This window comes from Pithys albifrons, chromosome 7 (assembly GCF_047495875.1).
Source record: "Pithys albifrons albifrons isolate INPA30051 chromosome 7, PitAlb_v1, whole genome shotgun sequence".
Classification (NCBI taxonomy): Eukaryota; Metazoa; Chordata; class Aves; order Passeriformes; family Thamnophilidae; genus Pithys; species Pithys albifrons.
In genome coordinates this window covers 29298404-29314949 of record NC_092464.1, presented here as the reverse complement: position 1 = coordinate 29314949, position 16546 = coordinate 29298404, and the positions used below count along the sequence as shown (strand labels likewise).

Below are 16546 nucleotides of genomic sequence, written 5' to 3'. Positions count from 1 at the left end.
TTCAGAAGGGTTAGGATGATGAAATACTAAAAATATATTTGTTTTTCTGTATTCAGTTTATCTACTGAATTTAATGCAAGCTTTTAAACAACTTGAATTATAGCTGTTCTCTTAAAAAAATTAGAAGTCAATTCTTGTTCTTTATAAAATGCTCAATGCCTTCACAGAACACACAGCAGGCTGAATGAGAAGCCTTCATTCTAATTTTCCAACTTTTTTGTGGTTACAATTAACTCCATATGATGTACCTTGTTGTATTAGTGATTAGAGTTCCCAGGGAGTGACTTGAATTCTAATAGCAGGAAAATGGTGTACTTTCTGTGTGCAGTGTGAGTCCAGCATCGGTAGCCAGGCTCTTTGTTGATCTTTTGGGAAGCTCTGGTGCTCTTCAGGCTGTCTTCCTCTTTAGCTGTGCTCTCAGAAGCAGTTAGCAACTGTCCCCCTTACCCATTTCAGATGTGTGTCCCCATTCCCACCCCTTCCCGCTTGGGATTCATGTCCTCCCTTCATCTCTCCACCATCTTTTTGCAGCAGTGCCATGTCCAGTCCCCACAAAAGCAGCTCATCCTTACAACAGTGTTCAGCAAGGGAATGAATGCTCATGCGTGGAACCGAGAACCTGCGCAGAACTGAAAGGGGCTCTGTGTGTGTACCTATGATGTGGATGCCGAGTTGGACCTTCTGACAAGAGTAAAAGCCCATTATGCTTGGGAATTCCTAGAGAAGCAACATGCTTGTGCTGTACTTCGCAGTGGAGTGTGAGATTACAAAGCTAGAAATGAGCAATCGAGTGGAGCACCAGCACAGCTGGAGTCTATTTTCAGCTTATTTCAGGAGCTCTAGAATTCCTCTAGTGCCTGATTTAAGCTAATCACATCTCTTTACATAATAGTGCCATTTGTAGGCACATAGAATAACACATTTTTTTTCAAACTAAGCACTGAGGTGTTCCTTTTGAAACATTTGGATGCTTAGAGAATTGAATATTTTAGTTATTTTACTTGGGCAGGGGTGAGGGTGAAATAAAGTGAAATCTAATTGTCAAGGAACATGTCCTGGGCTGCATCAGAAGTGTGGCCAGCAGGTTGGGAGAGGTGATTCTGCTCCTCTACTATGCTCTTGTGAAACCCAGCTCTGGGGTCCCAGCACAGGAAGGACACTGACCTATTTGAGCAAGTCCAAAGGAGGACCACCAGCTTACTAGAGGAATGGAGAAGCTCTCCTATGAGGAAAAGCTGAGAGAACTGGATTTGTTCAGCCTGGAAAAGAGAAGGCCTAGCCAAGGGAGAATGGTTTAAAACTTAGAGTAGGTTTAGATTAGATATTAGGAAGAATAGGCACTGGAAGAGGTTGTCCGGAGAAGTTGTGGAGGATCCATCCCTGGAAGTGTTTAAGACCAAGTTGGATGGAGCAACCTGGCCTAGTGAAAGGTGTCCCTGCCCACAGCAGGGGTGTTGGAACTAGATGATCCTTAAAGTCACTTCCAAACCAGGTGTTATGAGTTTAGATAGGCCTAAATTTAGGCTTTGATTTGTAGAGCAGGCTTCAGAGTATCAGCTGACTCCAGCTGAGTCAGGCCAGCTGGCAGCTGAATTCTACTGGCCAATGGTATTCCATACCATATCCTGATGTCACAGCATGTTTAAAAGGAGGTGTAAGAAATGCCTAGCTTTCTTTCCCCTTCATGGCCGGATGTTGAGTAGACCTTCTATCACTCTACTGGAAGTGTTGGGCCTTGCCACTGCTTCAGAGCTGTTTGGTTCAAGAAGTAAACATTTTTTTTTGCCATTAGTTTTTTCTCCTCTCCTGCCAAGTGTTTCTTGGCTGAGGTGGTTAAATCGGTATCACTGGGTGAGTGGCTCATGTGGAGTTTACAATCGTATATATGTGCTATATTGTAGTTTGTCTCTTCTGTGTAAATATAAAACCCTTGCCATTTTAAGCTTTACATCTAGGGTTTTTTCCCCTGCTTTTCCCTTGGGGTTCTGACTCTGTATCAGGCAGTTGGCATTTTGCCAGATAAACCTAAGATACCAGGCCATTCTATGGTTATTTGAATATTAATATCAGGTTTATTGGAACATGTTATCTACTGAAGCATTTGTTTTTCTTTTCAGCAAAGGAAATTTCTAGTGAAATTTTTCCAGTTGTTTTGATGGGACAAAAGCAAATAATTTCCACAGCTTTAAATTCAATTTAACATTGAAATAAAAGTGAAATATTTAAAGAGAGATTTCTGTATTGTTTTAGAATTTTGATTTGGGTGGTCAGGTTTGTGAAGGCAATCTCAACAATTTCAACCTTTACTTTGTTGCCTAAATTGAGTTATCCTTCTGTCTAGCTATTTTATTTATATTCATGTTTTTGTGTTGGTTTTATTCAGATTTAGAATTTGTTAAGAAACATAGAAAAATGAGGTAAATCATAGACTTCTGTGAGTATATCCTCTGGTTTGCTATTTGTGAGTGACTGTAAGCTTGAAATATTCTGACAGGGGTCTGGCATATTTCATAGTGGTGCAGAGGACTGTGCGTCACTACTTTCAGGAGACTGACTATTATAAGAATTATCTTGAAGCCATGATCCCATACATATTGAGAGCTAGTATGTCATTTATTCTCTGACATCTTTTTTAATGCACAGTCTGAGATTAGCTTTAGAACAAAACCAAGTCTTTGCTCTGTGAGAAACTTGAGCATGAATATGGTGACAATTGTCTATGCCTAATTAAAGGCCACATCCAAGGTTAAAAATTTACCTTGTAAGAGAATAAACAAGAACATATGGGTCTGCAGGAGGAGTGGAAAGGGTGACCTTGAATTATCCTAGGCAACAAGAAAAAATGGCATATCCTGTATTTATTGTTGTGCTTGTTAGGGAAGCCTGTTACCTGCTAAGTAGCATTCAGTAAATTCTGGTTTTACAGTTTTATGATAGGCTCCAATAAAGCATAGTACCATAGTACAATTATTTAAGGAAAGCCATACTCCCCATAGACATTAGAGTTTATCTTCCCTTGAGATTAAATGTCTTAGATCTTTTCATAAGATCTTGTCTACTGTGTATTGACTTACTGCATGCCTGGCAGGCTCCAGGACTTTCACTGTCTTTTTTTCAGGAACAGATTCCTTGGGTTAAAATGTTTTAGGACAGTGTTTTTACAACAGAGTTATTCAAATGTTTTCCTTTTTCTAATTCTGAAACAGGATACAAAAGAGGAAAGGAAAAGGCCATCTTGAAAAGCAAGGGGAAAGTCTAAATTCTTTCCTTTACTATCCATTGGCAAACCTCTGAAGTCTAGTTTTGTTTTTCTTTGCACTGAATAAACCAACCTTCCTTGTCTCAGTTTCTCCTGAACCAAGGCAAGCTACTCTGATTAAGTTTCATCTCCACAAGCAGTTGAGTCAGAATGTTCACAGTTGTTTTGCTCTTCTGTTACTTGGAACATCCCTCACAGCTAGTCTGTTCCCCAGTTTTTTAAGTGAATTTATTTCCCATCATCCTCTTTAAAAAAACCCTTGTGAATGTTAAAAATGCATTTAAGATGATTTACTGTCTTGGAAATATTAGGAATTAAACCCAAATTAATACAACTTAACTTTGAAAGATTTGTACTTGTTTAACAAGATCATTATATTATTTGTCATGATTCTTGGCATTCTTGTGGGTAACAAGCATCCTTACAGTGTATGTATTCAGAATTCATAGAACTTTGTTTAACCCATTTGTTAAATTATATGCATTTGTAGTATAAACTGCATTTTCTCTGGTTTATTTGATGGAGGTTTTAGTTTGTTGGGTGATGGATTTATTTCATGATGTCATAATGTATATCTGTCATATACACTCCGTGACTAAGCTTTTGTAGTTCAGTAGGAGGCACTTGACTTCCACCCTTTTCATATGATGCCTTTAAAATTACATCTTTTATAAGTCACAAAATAGTTAGGGTTGGAAGGGACCTGTGGGGATCATCTAGTCCAACCACCCCAGCAAGGCAGGGTCAGCTAGATATCTACTCAAGTATATTTATCCAACAGTTCATCATCAGTGTGACAGAATATATCATGCAATAAAGTCACAAGTAGTCATTGTAGTAGGATTTAATGCCATCTTTGTCAATATACTAAATTATAAAGTGTATTCTTGCTTCTTGTCTCTTTAGAATCATGGAATGAGCCAAGAATTATCCAGTTCCAGCTTTGATATTAAATTGGAAAGGTAGTAGATGAAATCCCTTTGAAGTAAGGCAGATACAAAGTTCAGGTCTAACATATTTGTAGAGAAAGGGAAAGAACTGAAGATAATCAAGCAAGGATCAATAGCACACAGGTCTCCGCGAGTGTAAACTGATTTTATGAGCTTTCCTTTCCTTGATGTACAGGCATACCTCTCTCCTGTACTCTCTCTTTCTCAAGTATTGTCTCTATAGTCCAAATTGTCCATAAAATCCCATAAGAAATTAATGAGATAAAGCAGTTAATTAATAGGAGAAAATATTTAATGCTAACAAAATAAAGATTTGATGTAGCAATGCTGTAAAAAAAGTGTGTAACAATACCAAACTTGGACACAGTTGGCTTAAATGGAAACAGAATTTTAAAAATTTGGAACTCCATAGTTAGAAGATGTCTGAAAGTATTACTTGAAACATTTGTTTCTCAAAGCAATGGACATAAAGCAGACTTCCCAGGATAGTTTTGCAATGGCAATTGTTAAGATAAATGAGCATATTAGCCTTAGTTAATATGTGAAGGTATAATATAAATACTGAGCTGCTTTGCTGTAGTGATGAAAATAGGAAAACTCAAAATCTTCTTAACATTTGAGAAATGCTTGTAGCCTCTCACCTGTTATTTTTTTCATTAAACTTCAAGTTCCCAGGATTGAGGAGAAGAATAGTTTCCCAAATGTTAGGTCTTGTAATGGAACTGAGACTTTCAATTTTTACTGCTCGGTCTGTAGCCTTTTTTCCTTCACTTTCATTTTTTAATTCTAGCTATTTAGCAGTAAGCTTTTCCAGTAGCCTTATAAGGTAGCTGGATGTGTAAATACTGCAGTGGAAACAATCTCTGCATCATACCATGCCTTTGTAATTAAGCAGTGGTTGGGAGGCTGTGCTTTGTAGGCAGATGTCTGCTAGCAGCTCATTCCTATGGACAACAAAACTGTTATTTTTCCAATGACTAACTTTAAACTTTCTATGTTAATGTTTCCACAGGCTCAATGCCTGTAATACTGTAAGTACTAAAACATTGTACTCAAAATGGAAGTATGGCAAGATTCTCATCAGAAACAGTGATAAATGACAACTGCTCTTGCAATGTCAACACTTTCAACACACGCAAACTTAAAAATGTTCTACAAAGGAAATACAAATTGGCAAGACTTTATATAAGCAATAATGATGTGGGGTTTGTATTTTTTTTTTAGTTGGGAATATTGAATCATGAACCTTCAAGCATTTTCTTATTGCATAAACTGGAACACAGTTTTAACAATATGGAATATTGTGTAATCTTCCAAGAGGCCAAATCTGCTTATGATGTCCAAAGATGTATAGAATGTAAAGGAGACATGTTCTGGTTTGCTTCCTCATATTGTATTTGGCTACCTTCTGCTAATTTTTATGGCAATTTGGTAGATTAGATCAGGTAATACCTTACTGCTTGCAAAAAGTGATCTGAATTCACCAAATTAAGCATATTACAGATATGTGCATGTATGTATAAATCAGAATGCAAGGGCTTGGCAACATTGTTTGTATGTATGCAGTGTCACAGAATTCAATGAGAATGTAGTTTGCTGGACAGTGGAATCAAGTTCTTCTGATCAAGGAGTGTTACCCAAACCATTGGTAGTATCTTCTGCCTGACCATTCTTTTTGAGGCCACAATAGGCATTAAATTCTCACTTACAAGAAACACAAAATTGAGTGTTTATCCCACTAAAGGTTTGAAATGTTTGGGCTTTTTGTGAAATTTGCATACAAAGACCACTTAAAACTCACAAACCAAACCCGAGTAGTGACCTATATTAAAAGAGCTTTGCTAGTGACCCTGCAGCCATATATATGGGAAGCACAGGACATGTAAGCTATTGCCTTCTTAAGTGCCACCCTGATGCCCAATCCCATCAGATTTCGGAAGCTAAGCAGGGGCAAGCCCAGTTAGTACTTGGATGGGAGACCTCTTGGGAATACCGGGAGCTGTAGGTTCTAGTCCTGGGGACTTCACTGTCACTGCCCAAGCTCGCTTGGCTGTGGCAGATGAACCTGAAGAGTTAAAGGGTGGGGCCAGTTCTGCACATGCTGTGCCTCACCTAAAAAATCCACTGTGCAGGCTGGAAGGGCACACCCATATGGGTAGAGCCCTTCCCAAACCTTTGTTCGTGAAGCCTAGACGTGATGATGAGCAACCATCAGGCTTCTCTTACAAACACAGATATACTGCAAGGGTCAGTCATACTAGATGAGCCATGTCTACTGAAACAACCTTTTTGTTGAAAGGTGAACAGTTTTTCTCTGTGCTGCTGCATACCGGTTTGTTGACAGGCATAGACTTTTCAACATCCTGCCACTTCTAGACCAACAAAGCTTTAGATTAAGCATAGCTATAACTTGAGTAAAAGCATTATCCAGTTCTCTCAATAAAATGAACTATGCAAGAGGGAAAAAAAGAAAATAAAAAAAGCAACATGTATAAATTTATATATACACATTACTGTAGGTTTCATCCACAAAAAAAAAAAGAAAAGTCCTTACAATAAGAACCTGTATAAAAATAGGAATGCCAACTGATTGCTGGACTTCTCCCAATGCTTCTCTGGCTTGTTTGTCAAGCAGACCTTTTGAGTTTTAGCTAGGTTTTGTCGCTGTGCAGAAAATCCAGTATAGAGGGTTGGACCTTTTGTTTTCCTAAGTCTTAATAAGATACATAGAAAATTTCTGTGGAGCTTTTCTATATAGATTCTGAACTTGACCATGGTAGGATTGTATATGCCTGTGATATTTTTCATATTGTATTCAGTTTTTCAAAAGGAATATAAAGGTAGAAAGTGGTTATTACTTTACTTTTTATTGTAGGTGTAAAAATTAGATATGGTCCAATAAATGTACAGGTTGTTATGCACTGCTGTTGAGAATAAGGGAATTATTCATAATACAATTGGATTTTAGTGCTTATTTCCCTTTAAATTGGAAAACAGTTCTGTGCATGTACATGTGATTTATACTGAGTTTTATGTAAGTTGTCAAGTTTTTAGCTTTTTTAAAGAAAAAAATCCTTTTTAAGGATTTTTATGGGATGATGCGGAGGAAATGTAGACAAAATGTGTGATCTGGGAAAGCTTTCCTTCTGTTCTGTGTTTTCTGATTATGGGAGAAATGGTGCACCAAATTTCAGTAAACTGAGTGCTCAATTCTCTTCATTTGAAGTTGAGTCACTTTAATAAATGAATAATAATTTTTAATGTGGGCTGAATCTCAAGCGGTTTTTAACTTAGTATGTAAATTTGTCTTCAGTTATAAAAAGTATCTTAGGGCTGAAAGATAGTTAAGGAAAAATAAGATACTTTGCTACTTTCACTGTTATATATGCAGGTTTCCTATTTCTAGTGTAATTTCTTTAATTGTTTTGCCTTTATTCTAAAACAATGCATTTGCCAAGTTTCATCTATATCTCTATTGCTTTGGAGCCTTTATTTTAAAATAGAATTCCTGCAGCACTGTGTAGAATCCAGGTACTTTTCTCCCATGGACTAGTAATTGCTTTTCAGTTAGCAGTCTTCCACTTTGTGCCTCCCTGAAGCATCAGGTAGAAAATGACACCTCTCCCTATCCAAGGCAAACTCTGATTCCTGGGCCACAGTTTCCCTTTTTCTTTTCTTCCACCTTCTTGACTAAATGAAAATTGCAACAGAAGATGGATTGAACAGTAAGAGTTTAAATCCTTTCAGGCAGGGGAGAGAATTGAAGGTCTTCTGTATTTTGATTGAATGGCTAAAGCCCTGCCTTAATGGGTTGTAAAAAATAACAAAACTGAAAATAAAGAAAAGACAAATTCTTCATGAAACAAACTTTACATTTAAAGCTATATGGAATTTGTACTGTGCCAGCAGATAATGTGGAATTTAAGCACTGCCATGACAGGCTATATACTATATCTGTAGGTATTTAGAAATTATCTCACTTGAGGAGACCTTGGAATACAGACTTAGACAAAGACAGAATTTGTTCTCTATTTAAAAAACAGGTAAGAGTAATCCAACAGAATTTAGGACCCTAACAGTGTTCTAATATGAGTGGTGATTATGAATTTGCTGAGATTGCTCTGAAGGGTTAAGTTATGCAGAACATTTGTACTTTTAGCTAACAAAGGTTCTGGTGTGATGGTTGTGTTTACATCACCCTTTTCCAGTGATTATGTAGATGATTTGGATCAGACAAAACTATAATGGACTCCAAAGCATTATTATTGTTTCCTATTTAGAAAAAAAAATCCTTAGCAAAATTTCTAGTTACATCTGTGTATATTTTCTGGAATTTTTTGTTTATTTTTTGATGGAAAGCATGTACTTGACTTTTTAAACTAGGCTCGATGACTTTTTTTTGAGTTTCTTATTTCTACTGGATAGAGCTTTCTAAGACACTGTCACTTGTTTTTTTGTTTGTTTGTTTGTTTGTTTTTTTCTTTTTTAAACTCCAAATAAGAGTGAAACTTGAAAATTATGCTATTCTTCATGTTTCTAAATCAGCTTATAAAAGATAAAACATATTCCTAGTACTAGTTTGCCTGTTGAGGGTGAGGAAGGAGATTTAATTTTTCTGAGGATTGTCAGCACTGTTGAAGAGTACACATGCAGAAGATTGTGTGTTGGCGTTTGACTTAAAATATCGATGTGTCATTTTGAGCCTTTTGAAAGATCTCTATTCTATCTTGGATGTTTTCACATGAACTGAAAAAATGATTGAATGACTGTGAACAAAAGATTGAAAAAAAAATGATTCTGCTTGGCTGTATACTCAAAATAATTACAGCCTCTGACCAGAATGTGGAAGTCTCTTGAAAAGTTTTACTGGACAACTAAAGCAGAATTTATATCCATAGAGTTTTCTTTTCTTGAGAGTTATTTCAAACATGAAACTAGCTGTGCTTTTTGGATATGACTGTTCTAAGCTCATGCATGACAAAGATTATTAGTAGTCTTGTCCTGTGATAAAGCATATTGGCTATCTTGGTACTTGACTAAGGAAAGTATGAAAAAATAGAAAGCATGAATTTAATTTCTTATCAATAAGTAGGATCACACAGGTTTTCCTTTTAATTATGGTTGCATAGACATAATACTGACTTAAATATGAATAGACTATCTTCCAAAATATGAAATGAAAGAAGCATGGCCATTGCTGGAAGAAAACCTCAAACCACTGTTTTAAAACCCCTGGAATAGTGGTCCATTTTTATTTTATTCATGTTTTGTTTTGTTATTTTCCTTTGTATAATGAAGTATGTGAGACCTTGCTTTTTACTTGATGTGTGTTTAACCTCTTTCCTCCAAAGTTCAGAAAAATCCTTTTTTTAAGACGAAGTTCAGTCACTTCTGTCATACATCTGCTCATCTCACACTGCTGTTTTCACAGTTACTGACTTCATTATCATAAGGGGCAGTGATTTTTACATATAACTGGGTGTATGAATACTGGAAAACACATTAAAGGACTCGAAACCAAATAAAACTTAAATTTTTGTCAGTCATCAGTTTGTATGCTTGTCTGAATCAGTGTCTAATGCACCAGCTCATAATGAATTTTATTTCTTAAGTCATTTATTTCTTCTGTAGTTCCTTAGTCTTTTTCACATAAAGTTATAATTATTTGCCATATTTCAAATGACACAGCAGTAAGACTATAGATGGCTTTATCAAATAAATATTTACTGTGACTGCCCATGAGTCCCACTAAACTCCATTGCTTACAGTTGACAGTAACACTGAAATGCATCCAGTTAGTGAAAATTGAGGCCACACATAGTCTCAGGTGTTTTTATTTGAGAAAATTTGATAAATGACAAACATTGGGAAAAGCCATTTTTATTACTGCCTAAACTATGTATGTGAGTGGGAGGGAAACAACTCTTCCAGCAGTTCTTAAAACTGAATTTTAGTGTTATGTCCTTTTTATAGATGTTATGAACTGTTACATGTCTACTTTTCAAATCCTTTGCACTACATTGTCTCCTTCCAGTCACACAATTTACTAAATGTATATTTAAAGTCAACTTTAAGGTGCTGGATTTCTTTAAAGTCTAAGAACTATTACAATGCTATATTTTATTTATATAATTAACAAAAGGGAGGTAAGGTCCTAACATTTATGTGGCTAACAGTTAGAATATCTTAGACGTCTGCAAAAATTGAGTCTTATAAAGCAACATTTGTTTTCTGTGATATAACCAGTGAAGATTTTTTTTTCTGCAGCGTTCTTTCTCTTGATGTTGTCTGGCTCCTCTGACAGTTTCTGTACTCACTGGCAGCTCTGCCAACGGAGATTTAGTAGCACTGATGTGAATAACCATGTTTTGTAGGTGATTCAGGTTTCAAGGACAAGAAAAGTGACTTGAAATACTCCTGCAAACAACTCATTTAGAAATATCCTAGTTAAGGATTGGATCAAAGAGTGTTCTCATTTTCTTTGTGCTCACAACTCGCTCATACAGCTAAAGAAAATTACTAATGTGCATTGAGAAAAGCTATTAGCAGTTTTGATTGCTGATTCTTTAATTACAGTTCATATTATGTAAATCAGTTTTCTGCATTTTCATTTTCTCTCTCTTTATTCTTCATCCAGATTCCACCAAGAAAATTAAGGATGTCTTAGAAGAATTCCATGGCAGTGGTGTGTTAGCAAAATATAATCCTGAAGGGGTAATTCTTTTTCTTTCTTAATGATCATAAATGGTGGGGAGAATTTGCAAATGCAGCCAATCTAAGCATTTGAAATAGAAAATGATTTATAAATTGGCTGTTTGGGCTGTTTGAAACTGTTTGAAAAACATATGAGTATTTTTAAGAACTGCAAATGTGTGGATATCACATTAGACAGACCAGCTTAATAATTTACATAAAGCCACCTTTCTTTTTTTTTTCCCTAAGATTTAAACAAATAAACAAACTGTCTGTGGTTTGACCCAGCTAAGCTCCACATAGCCACTTGCTCACTCCCTCCTCCCCAGTGGAGTGGGTAGAAAATCAAAATAAATGGTCTAATAGGCAAAGCAAAATCTGTGCACACAGGCAAAGAAAGAAATTCATTCACCATTTCCCATGTGCAGGCAAGTGTTCAGCCTTGTAAAGTAAAGCAGGGCTTTCACAAGTAATGATACCTTGGGAAGACAAACAACATCACCCTGAGTGGTTCCCCCTTCTTTCTCCTTCTCCCAGCTTTATGTAGTGACCAGGATGCCATATGATATGGAACATCCCTTTAGCCAGTTGGGGTCAGCTGTCTCAGTTGTGCCCCATCCCAACTTGTGGTGTACCCCCTGCCACTTCATTGGTGGGCGGGGTAAGGAGCAGAACACTAAAACATCTCTGTATTACCAACACTCTTTTCAGTACAAATCCAAAACATAGCCCCATACAAGCTACTGTGAAGGAAATTAACCATCTCAGCCAAAATCAGCACACAGACCTGCTCCCTCCTGAAACAAACCAACCAAACCCAAAACACCCCCCCCCCCTTATGATAAGATTAATATGCTTTTCAAATCTTTTTAAAGACTTGAAATGTTAGATATAATTTCAAAAGGTAGAAAAGTAAAATCTGTTAAGATTTCTTTATAATTCTGTTTCTCTCATGTTGTTTCTGGTAGTGGGATTTTCTGATATTATGAAACAAAGAACTGAGCTGAAGAGAAAAAGTGTGTGTGCATGTAGATTCTCCACTAGACAAAGTATCCTGGTTTGGCTGGTAGAAAAAGCCAGACTGTTTTCCTTTCTTATCCTCATTTGAAGTTTATATTTGCTTGGCACATCCTAATAGCACGATTCAGAATGTAACTAAATAAAAACCTGTTTCAGTTATGTTTCTAAAGTAATGTTTCTAAACTGTGCTCTCATTATGTGAAATTCAGGATAGAAAAATGTGCCAACCATTATGAAGATTATTTGATCCTACATTTCAAGTTATAAAAGACAAGAATTATTGTCAACTAAGATAGTTGAAACTCATTAAGTATTGAAAAATTATTTGACACTTTGAACTTGACAAAGCATAATGTTCATCCCTTTAGTCCATTTCTGAGGAAAAAAAAAATGGAATTCAGTAGCAGAATATAAGTTGATCCTGTAAATAATTACCTTAAATTTCCATGTTTTATTTCAATAGAATCATAGAATATAAATGGGTGGGAATGCTGTGATTATCTACTGTACTCTCCAATGTAAAAGGCTTTAGGATCTCTCTAATTGTTTTTATTAGAATGTAGGCACAATTTGGGTTTGTTCTTTTTCTTTTTTTTCCAAGGAAAACGTGAACTGCTGATTTACAAACTCCATGCTTGCTTTTTAATAATTATTATTATTATTATTTTTCTTTTAGCTTCTGCAATTTTCTTTGTGCTTTTAGTCTATGTGATAGAATGGTCTTTATATATTATTCATGTTTTTTCTTCTGATTCTTCACTTACTTTCAGTCATCATACAATGTTTTCAGTTTTGTGAAGTGTTCTCTCTTAAAGTGAAAAATAACTGTGCATTTTATGCATATTTAAATGGTATGTTGGATGTAGGTAACATGTTTTCAAATTATCCATTGCATATAAACATAATTATTTAAAGTGATAAAATTAGTCTCTTTTAAAAAAGTCATTCTTCCAGTTTGAGGGTGTGTGGTTGTCGAATCATGGCTAAATGTGGTCAGTGTGGGCACCCAGGACAACTGCTATGACTTGAAGCCAGGTGAATTGGCAAAATTTTTGCAAAGCTGAAATTAATCAACACAGTTGGTCTTGAGATGAGTCTGTGGCTCTGCATGGTGTTTCCCAGGTCTTCATTTCACAGCTGATCATTTGCAGAATCCTACCAGTGTATTGAAACATCCAGGGACTATAGAGCAGAAGAACACTCACGGCAGTAAGCAAGATAGAAGGAAGGGGAGGAAGGAATGCAAGTCAGGCTCCATGTGGTGACTTCATTGTCTTCATCCGGGATCAAGCTATTCGCCACTACTGGGTCAATGTTGGACCTAGGCTAAGCCTGACAGCTTTTATACTTTGCCGCTTAGCACTTAGACGTCAGGGAGTGCAACATAAGGAAAACACAGCTAGCAACAAAGCTACTTTGGATCTAGTAGGATTTGTTAGCTCAAGTTTCATGCCATAAGCTGCTGAATTGGAAGCAAAGTGACTCAAATTTCCTCTGCCAATGGCTGAATATTCTGTTCAGAAAAGAGAACTGTCTCTACACAGGTGAGTCTGTATTTTTGGCATGCATTCAACCTGCTGTGTGGATAAACTCTCTACAGAATGATTTGCAAGTTGATTTTATGTGGTTGGATGTGGACTCCATGGGTTGGAAGTAAATAATTAATTCCTATCTGTAAATGAGATGACAAAAAATGACTGATCCAGATGAGATCAGTTGTAGTGCAGCTATTTATTTCCACATATTATAGACAGCACTTCTATTTTATTGTTGTGTTTTGTAGAGGATGGCATCATATTTCCATTTTGCCTCATAGATTAGTCTCCTAGACTTTTATTTTATAAGCACTCTTAAGTGGGGGGGGTGGGGGGTGTGTTAAGTCTTGTTCTACCAAAGGATCATGCCAGTTTTTTACCAATAAACATGGGACAGAAAGCTATGGCAAATTCAGCAGAGCAATATATTTATGTACTTAAGAAAAAGCCTTAGGAACTTCCTGATTCAAGCACCTCTCTGTTTAAAGGGTTCAGGAATTTATTTCACTCCATTGCTTCTATACTGCAGATTTTTATCAAAACTGATCTACTGGGGTGAAAATAGTGAAAGAAAAGCTATTGGTATTTGAAGCTTGTTGCCTGAAGTAATCTGTGGGATTTTTTACATTTTATGTCTTGTCAAGGGAGTGGATTTTGGGCTTAGGGCAAATGATGTACCTGAATATCAGAAAATGTCTGTTACAGGGAGTTTATTTATGGGGCTTTTACTCTCTGCTTTCAATGTAAGAGAGATGACTAAAATTTCTGCAAATGCTACTGAACCTATTCACTTTCACCTTCTTGCCTAAGTCAATATCAAATAGGGAATTAAGAGTGGATTTTATGCCTGATATAAGATGCATAGGTAGGTTAAGACCAGTGTGTTGGAAAGCTGTGACATACAAATATTTTTTTCATCATTCGAGATTTATTTGTATTAATTAATTTCAGCCATTTCACTTTGAGGGAAGCATTGAATAGGTTAAAAAGAATTAGGAAAGCAGACAGAACTAAAGATGGTATCTAAATGGTCAGTAAGTACAGAACATTGTGTGCTTGTAGTTCTAGTGTTGTCATCCTCTTTGAGTGCATCATAATTTGTTTACCAGAGATGCTGCTGGCATTCTTAGCCACCTGGGCACATGCTGGCTCATGTTCAGTTGCTGTCGTCCAGCAACCCAAGGCCCTTTTCCACTGGGAAGCTTTCTAGCCACCTCCCCCAAGCCTGTAGTGCTGCATGCGTGGGTTTGTTGTGACTCAGTTGAGGACCTGGCACTTGGCTTTGTTGAACCTTATACCTTTGTTCTTGGCCCATTGATCCATCCTGTCCAGATACCTCTGCAGAGCCTTCCCACCCACAAGTAGGAAATGAAAACTCCTGCCCAGTTGGACATCATCTTCAGACTGACTGAGATGCACTTCATACCCATGTCCAGATCATTGATAAAGGTATTAAACAGGACAGGCATCTACACCAAGTCATGGAAAACATTCCTCTTAACTGGCCACCAACTGGATATAACTATATTGACCACCACTCTCTGGGCGCAGCCATCTGACCAGTTTGTTACCCAGCAAAGAGTGCACCTGACCAAGCCACGAGCAGACAGTTTGTCCAGAAGACTACAGTGCCAAAGGTCATACTAAAGACTTTAGAGGCCTTTTAAACCTTATTGATAAAGATTCTATGGAAATCCAAGCAGACAACATCCAAAGCCTTTCCCTCATCTACTAAGCAGGTCACTTTGTTACAGAAGGAGTTTAGGTTGGTCAAGCAGGGCCTGCCTTTCCAAAACCTATGCTAGCCTGTTCCCCTGGTTCTCCTGTATGTGCCTTGTGATGGCACTGAAGATGAACTGCTTTCATGACCTTCCATGGCAGTGAGGTCAGGACGATGGGTCTGGAATTACCTGAATCCTCTTTCGAGCCCTTCTATAGATGGATGTCACATTTGCCAACCTCCAGTCAAACGGTTCCTCCCTAGTTAACAAGAACTGCTAGTAAATGATGGAAAGTGGCTCAGTAAGCCCTTGCACCAGATCTCAGTGCTCTTGGGTGGATCCTGTCTGACTGACTATAAACTCACACGTCTTAAGTGACATGGAGAACAATTTCACTTTGGATTATGGAGGATTTGTTCTGCTCCCCATCCCTATCTTCTAGCTCTTGGTACCACAAGAACAACTGGGTTTACTATAAAAGACCAAGACAAGAAGTCATTAAGTACCTCTGCCTTTTTCTCATATTTTATTGACATGATTCCCCTGGCATCCAGTAAAGGTTGGAGAGTCTCCTTAGCCCTCTTTTTGTTGCTAATGCTTTTGTCTTAGAATCACAGAATGGGCTAAGTTGAATTGGAAGGGACCTTGAAGATCGTCTAGTTCCAACACCCTCACCATTAGCAGGGATGCCACTTACTAGAGCAGGTTGCTCAAGACCCCATCCAACCTGTCCTAGAACACTTCCAGGGATGAGACATCCACAACTTCTCTGGGCAGCCTGTTTCAGTGCCTCAATACCTTCTGAGTAAAGAATTCCTTCCTAACAGCTAATCTAAATCTCTCCTATTTTAATTTATATCTGTTTCTCCTTGTCCTATCACTATTTGCCCATGTAAAAAGTCCCTCTCACTCTTTTTTATAAGTCCACTTTAGGTACTGAAAGACGATAATGACATCTCCCTGGAGCCTTCTCCAGGCTGAACAACCCCAACTCTCTCAGCCTGTCATCTTAGAAGAGGTGTTCCATTCCTCTGATCATCTTCATGGCCTCCTCTGGACCCACTGTAGTAGATCCATGCCTTTCCTGTGCTGACTCCAGAGTGGGATCCATCACTTTCATGTGGGATCTTGCAAGGACAGAGTAAAGGGACAGAATCACCTGCCTCAGCCTACTGGCTATGCCTCTGTGGATGCAGCCAAGGATGCAGCTGGCCTTCAGGGCTGCAAGCACATAGTGATGGCTCATGTCCAGCTTTTCCTACTCCAGAACTCCCTGGTCCTTCTCCACGCAGCTGCTGTCAGTGAACTCTCTCAGTCTACATTCATATTTGGGATTGTCCTGACCCACGGGTAGCTCCTTGTACTTGG

The 16546-nt window shown here is 37.5% G+C and overlaps 1 protein-coding gene across 9 annotated transcripts in view; it reads left to right on the top strand.

Annotated features, from left to right (window-relative positions):
* Positions 1 to 16546, top strand: part of DGKB (diacylglycerol kinase beta) — a 337930-nt gene that overhangs the window by 52676 nt on the left and 268708 nt on the right. For all 9 annotated transcript variants that reach the window (XM_071560835.1, XM_071560833.1, XM_071560829.1 and 6 more), the window contains exon 3: positions 10847 to 10923. In XM_071560835.1, coding sequence (XP_071416936.1) covers positions 10847 to 10923 — 77 coding nt within the window. The remainder of the gene's footprint in view (positions 1 to 10846; positions 10924 to 16546) is intronic.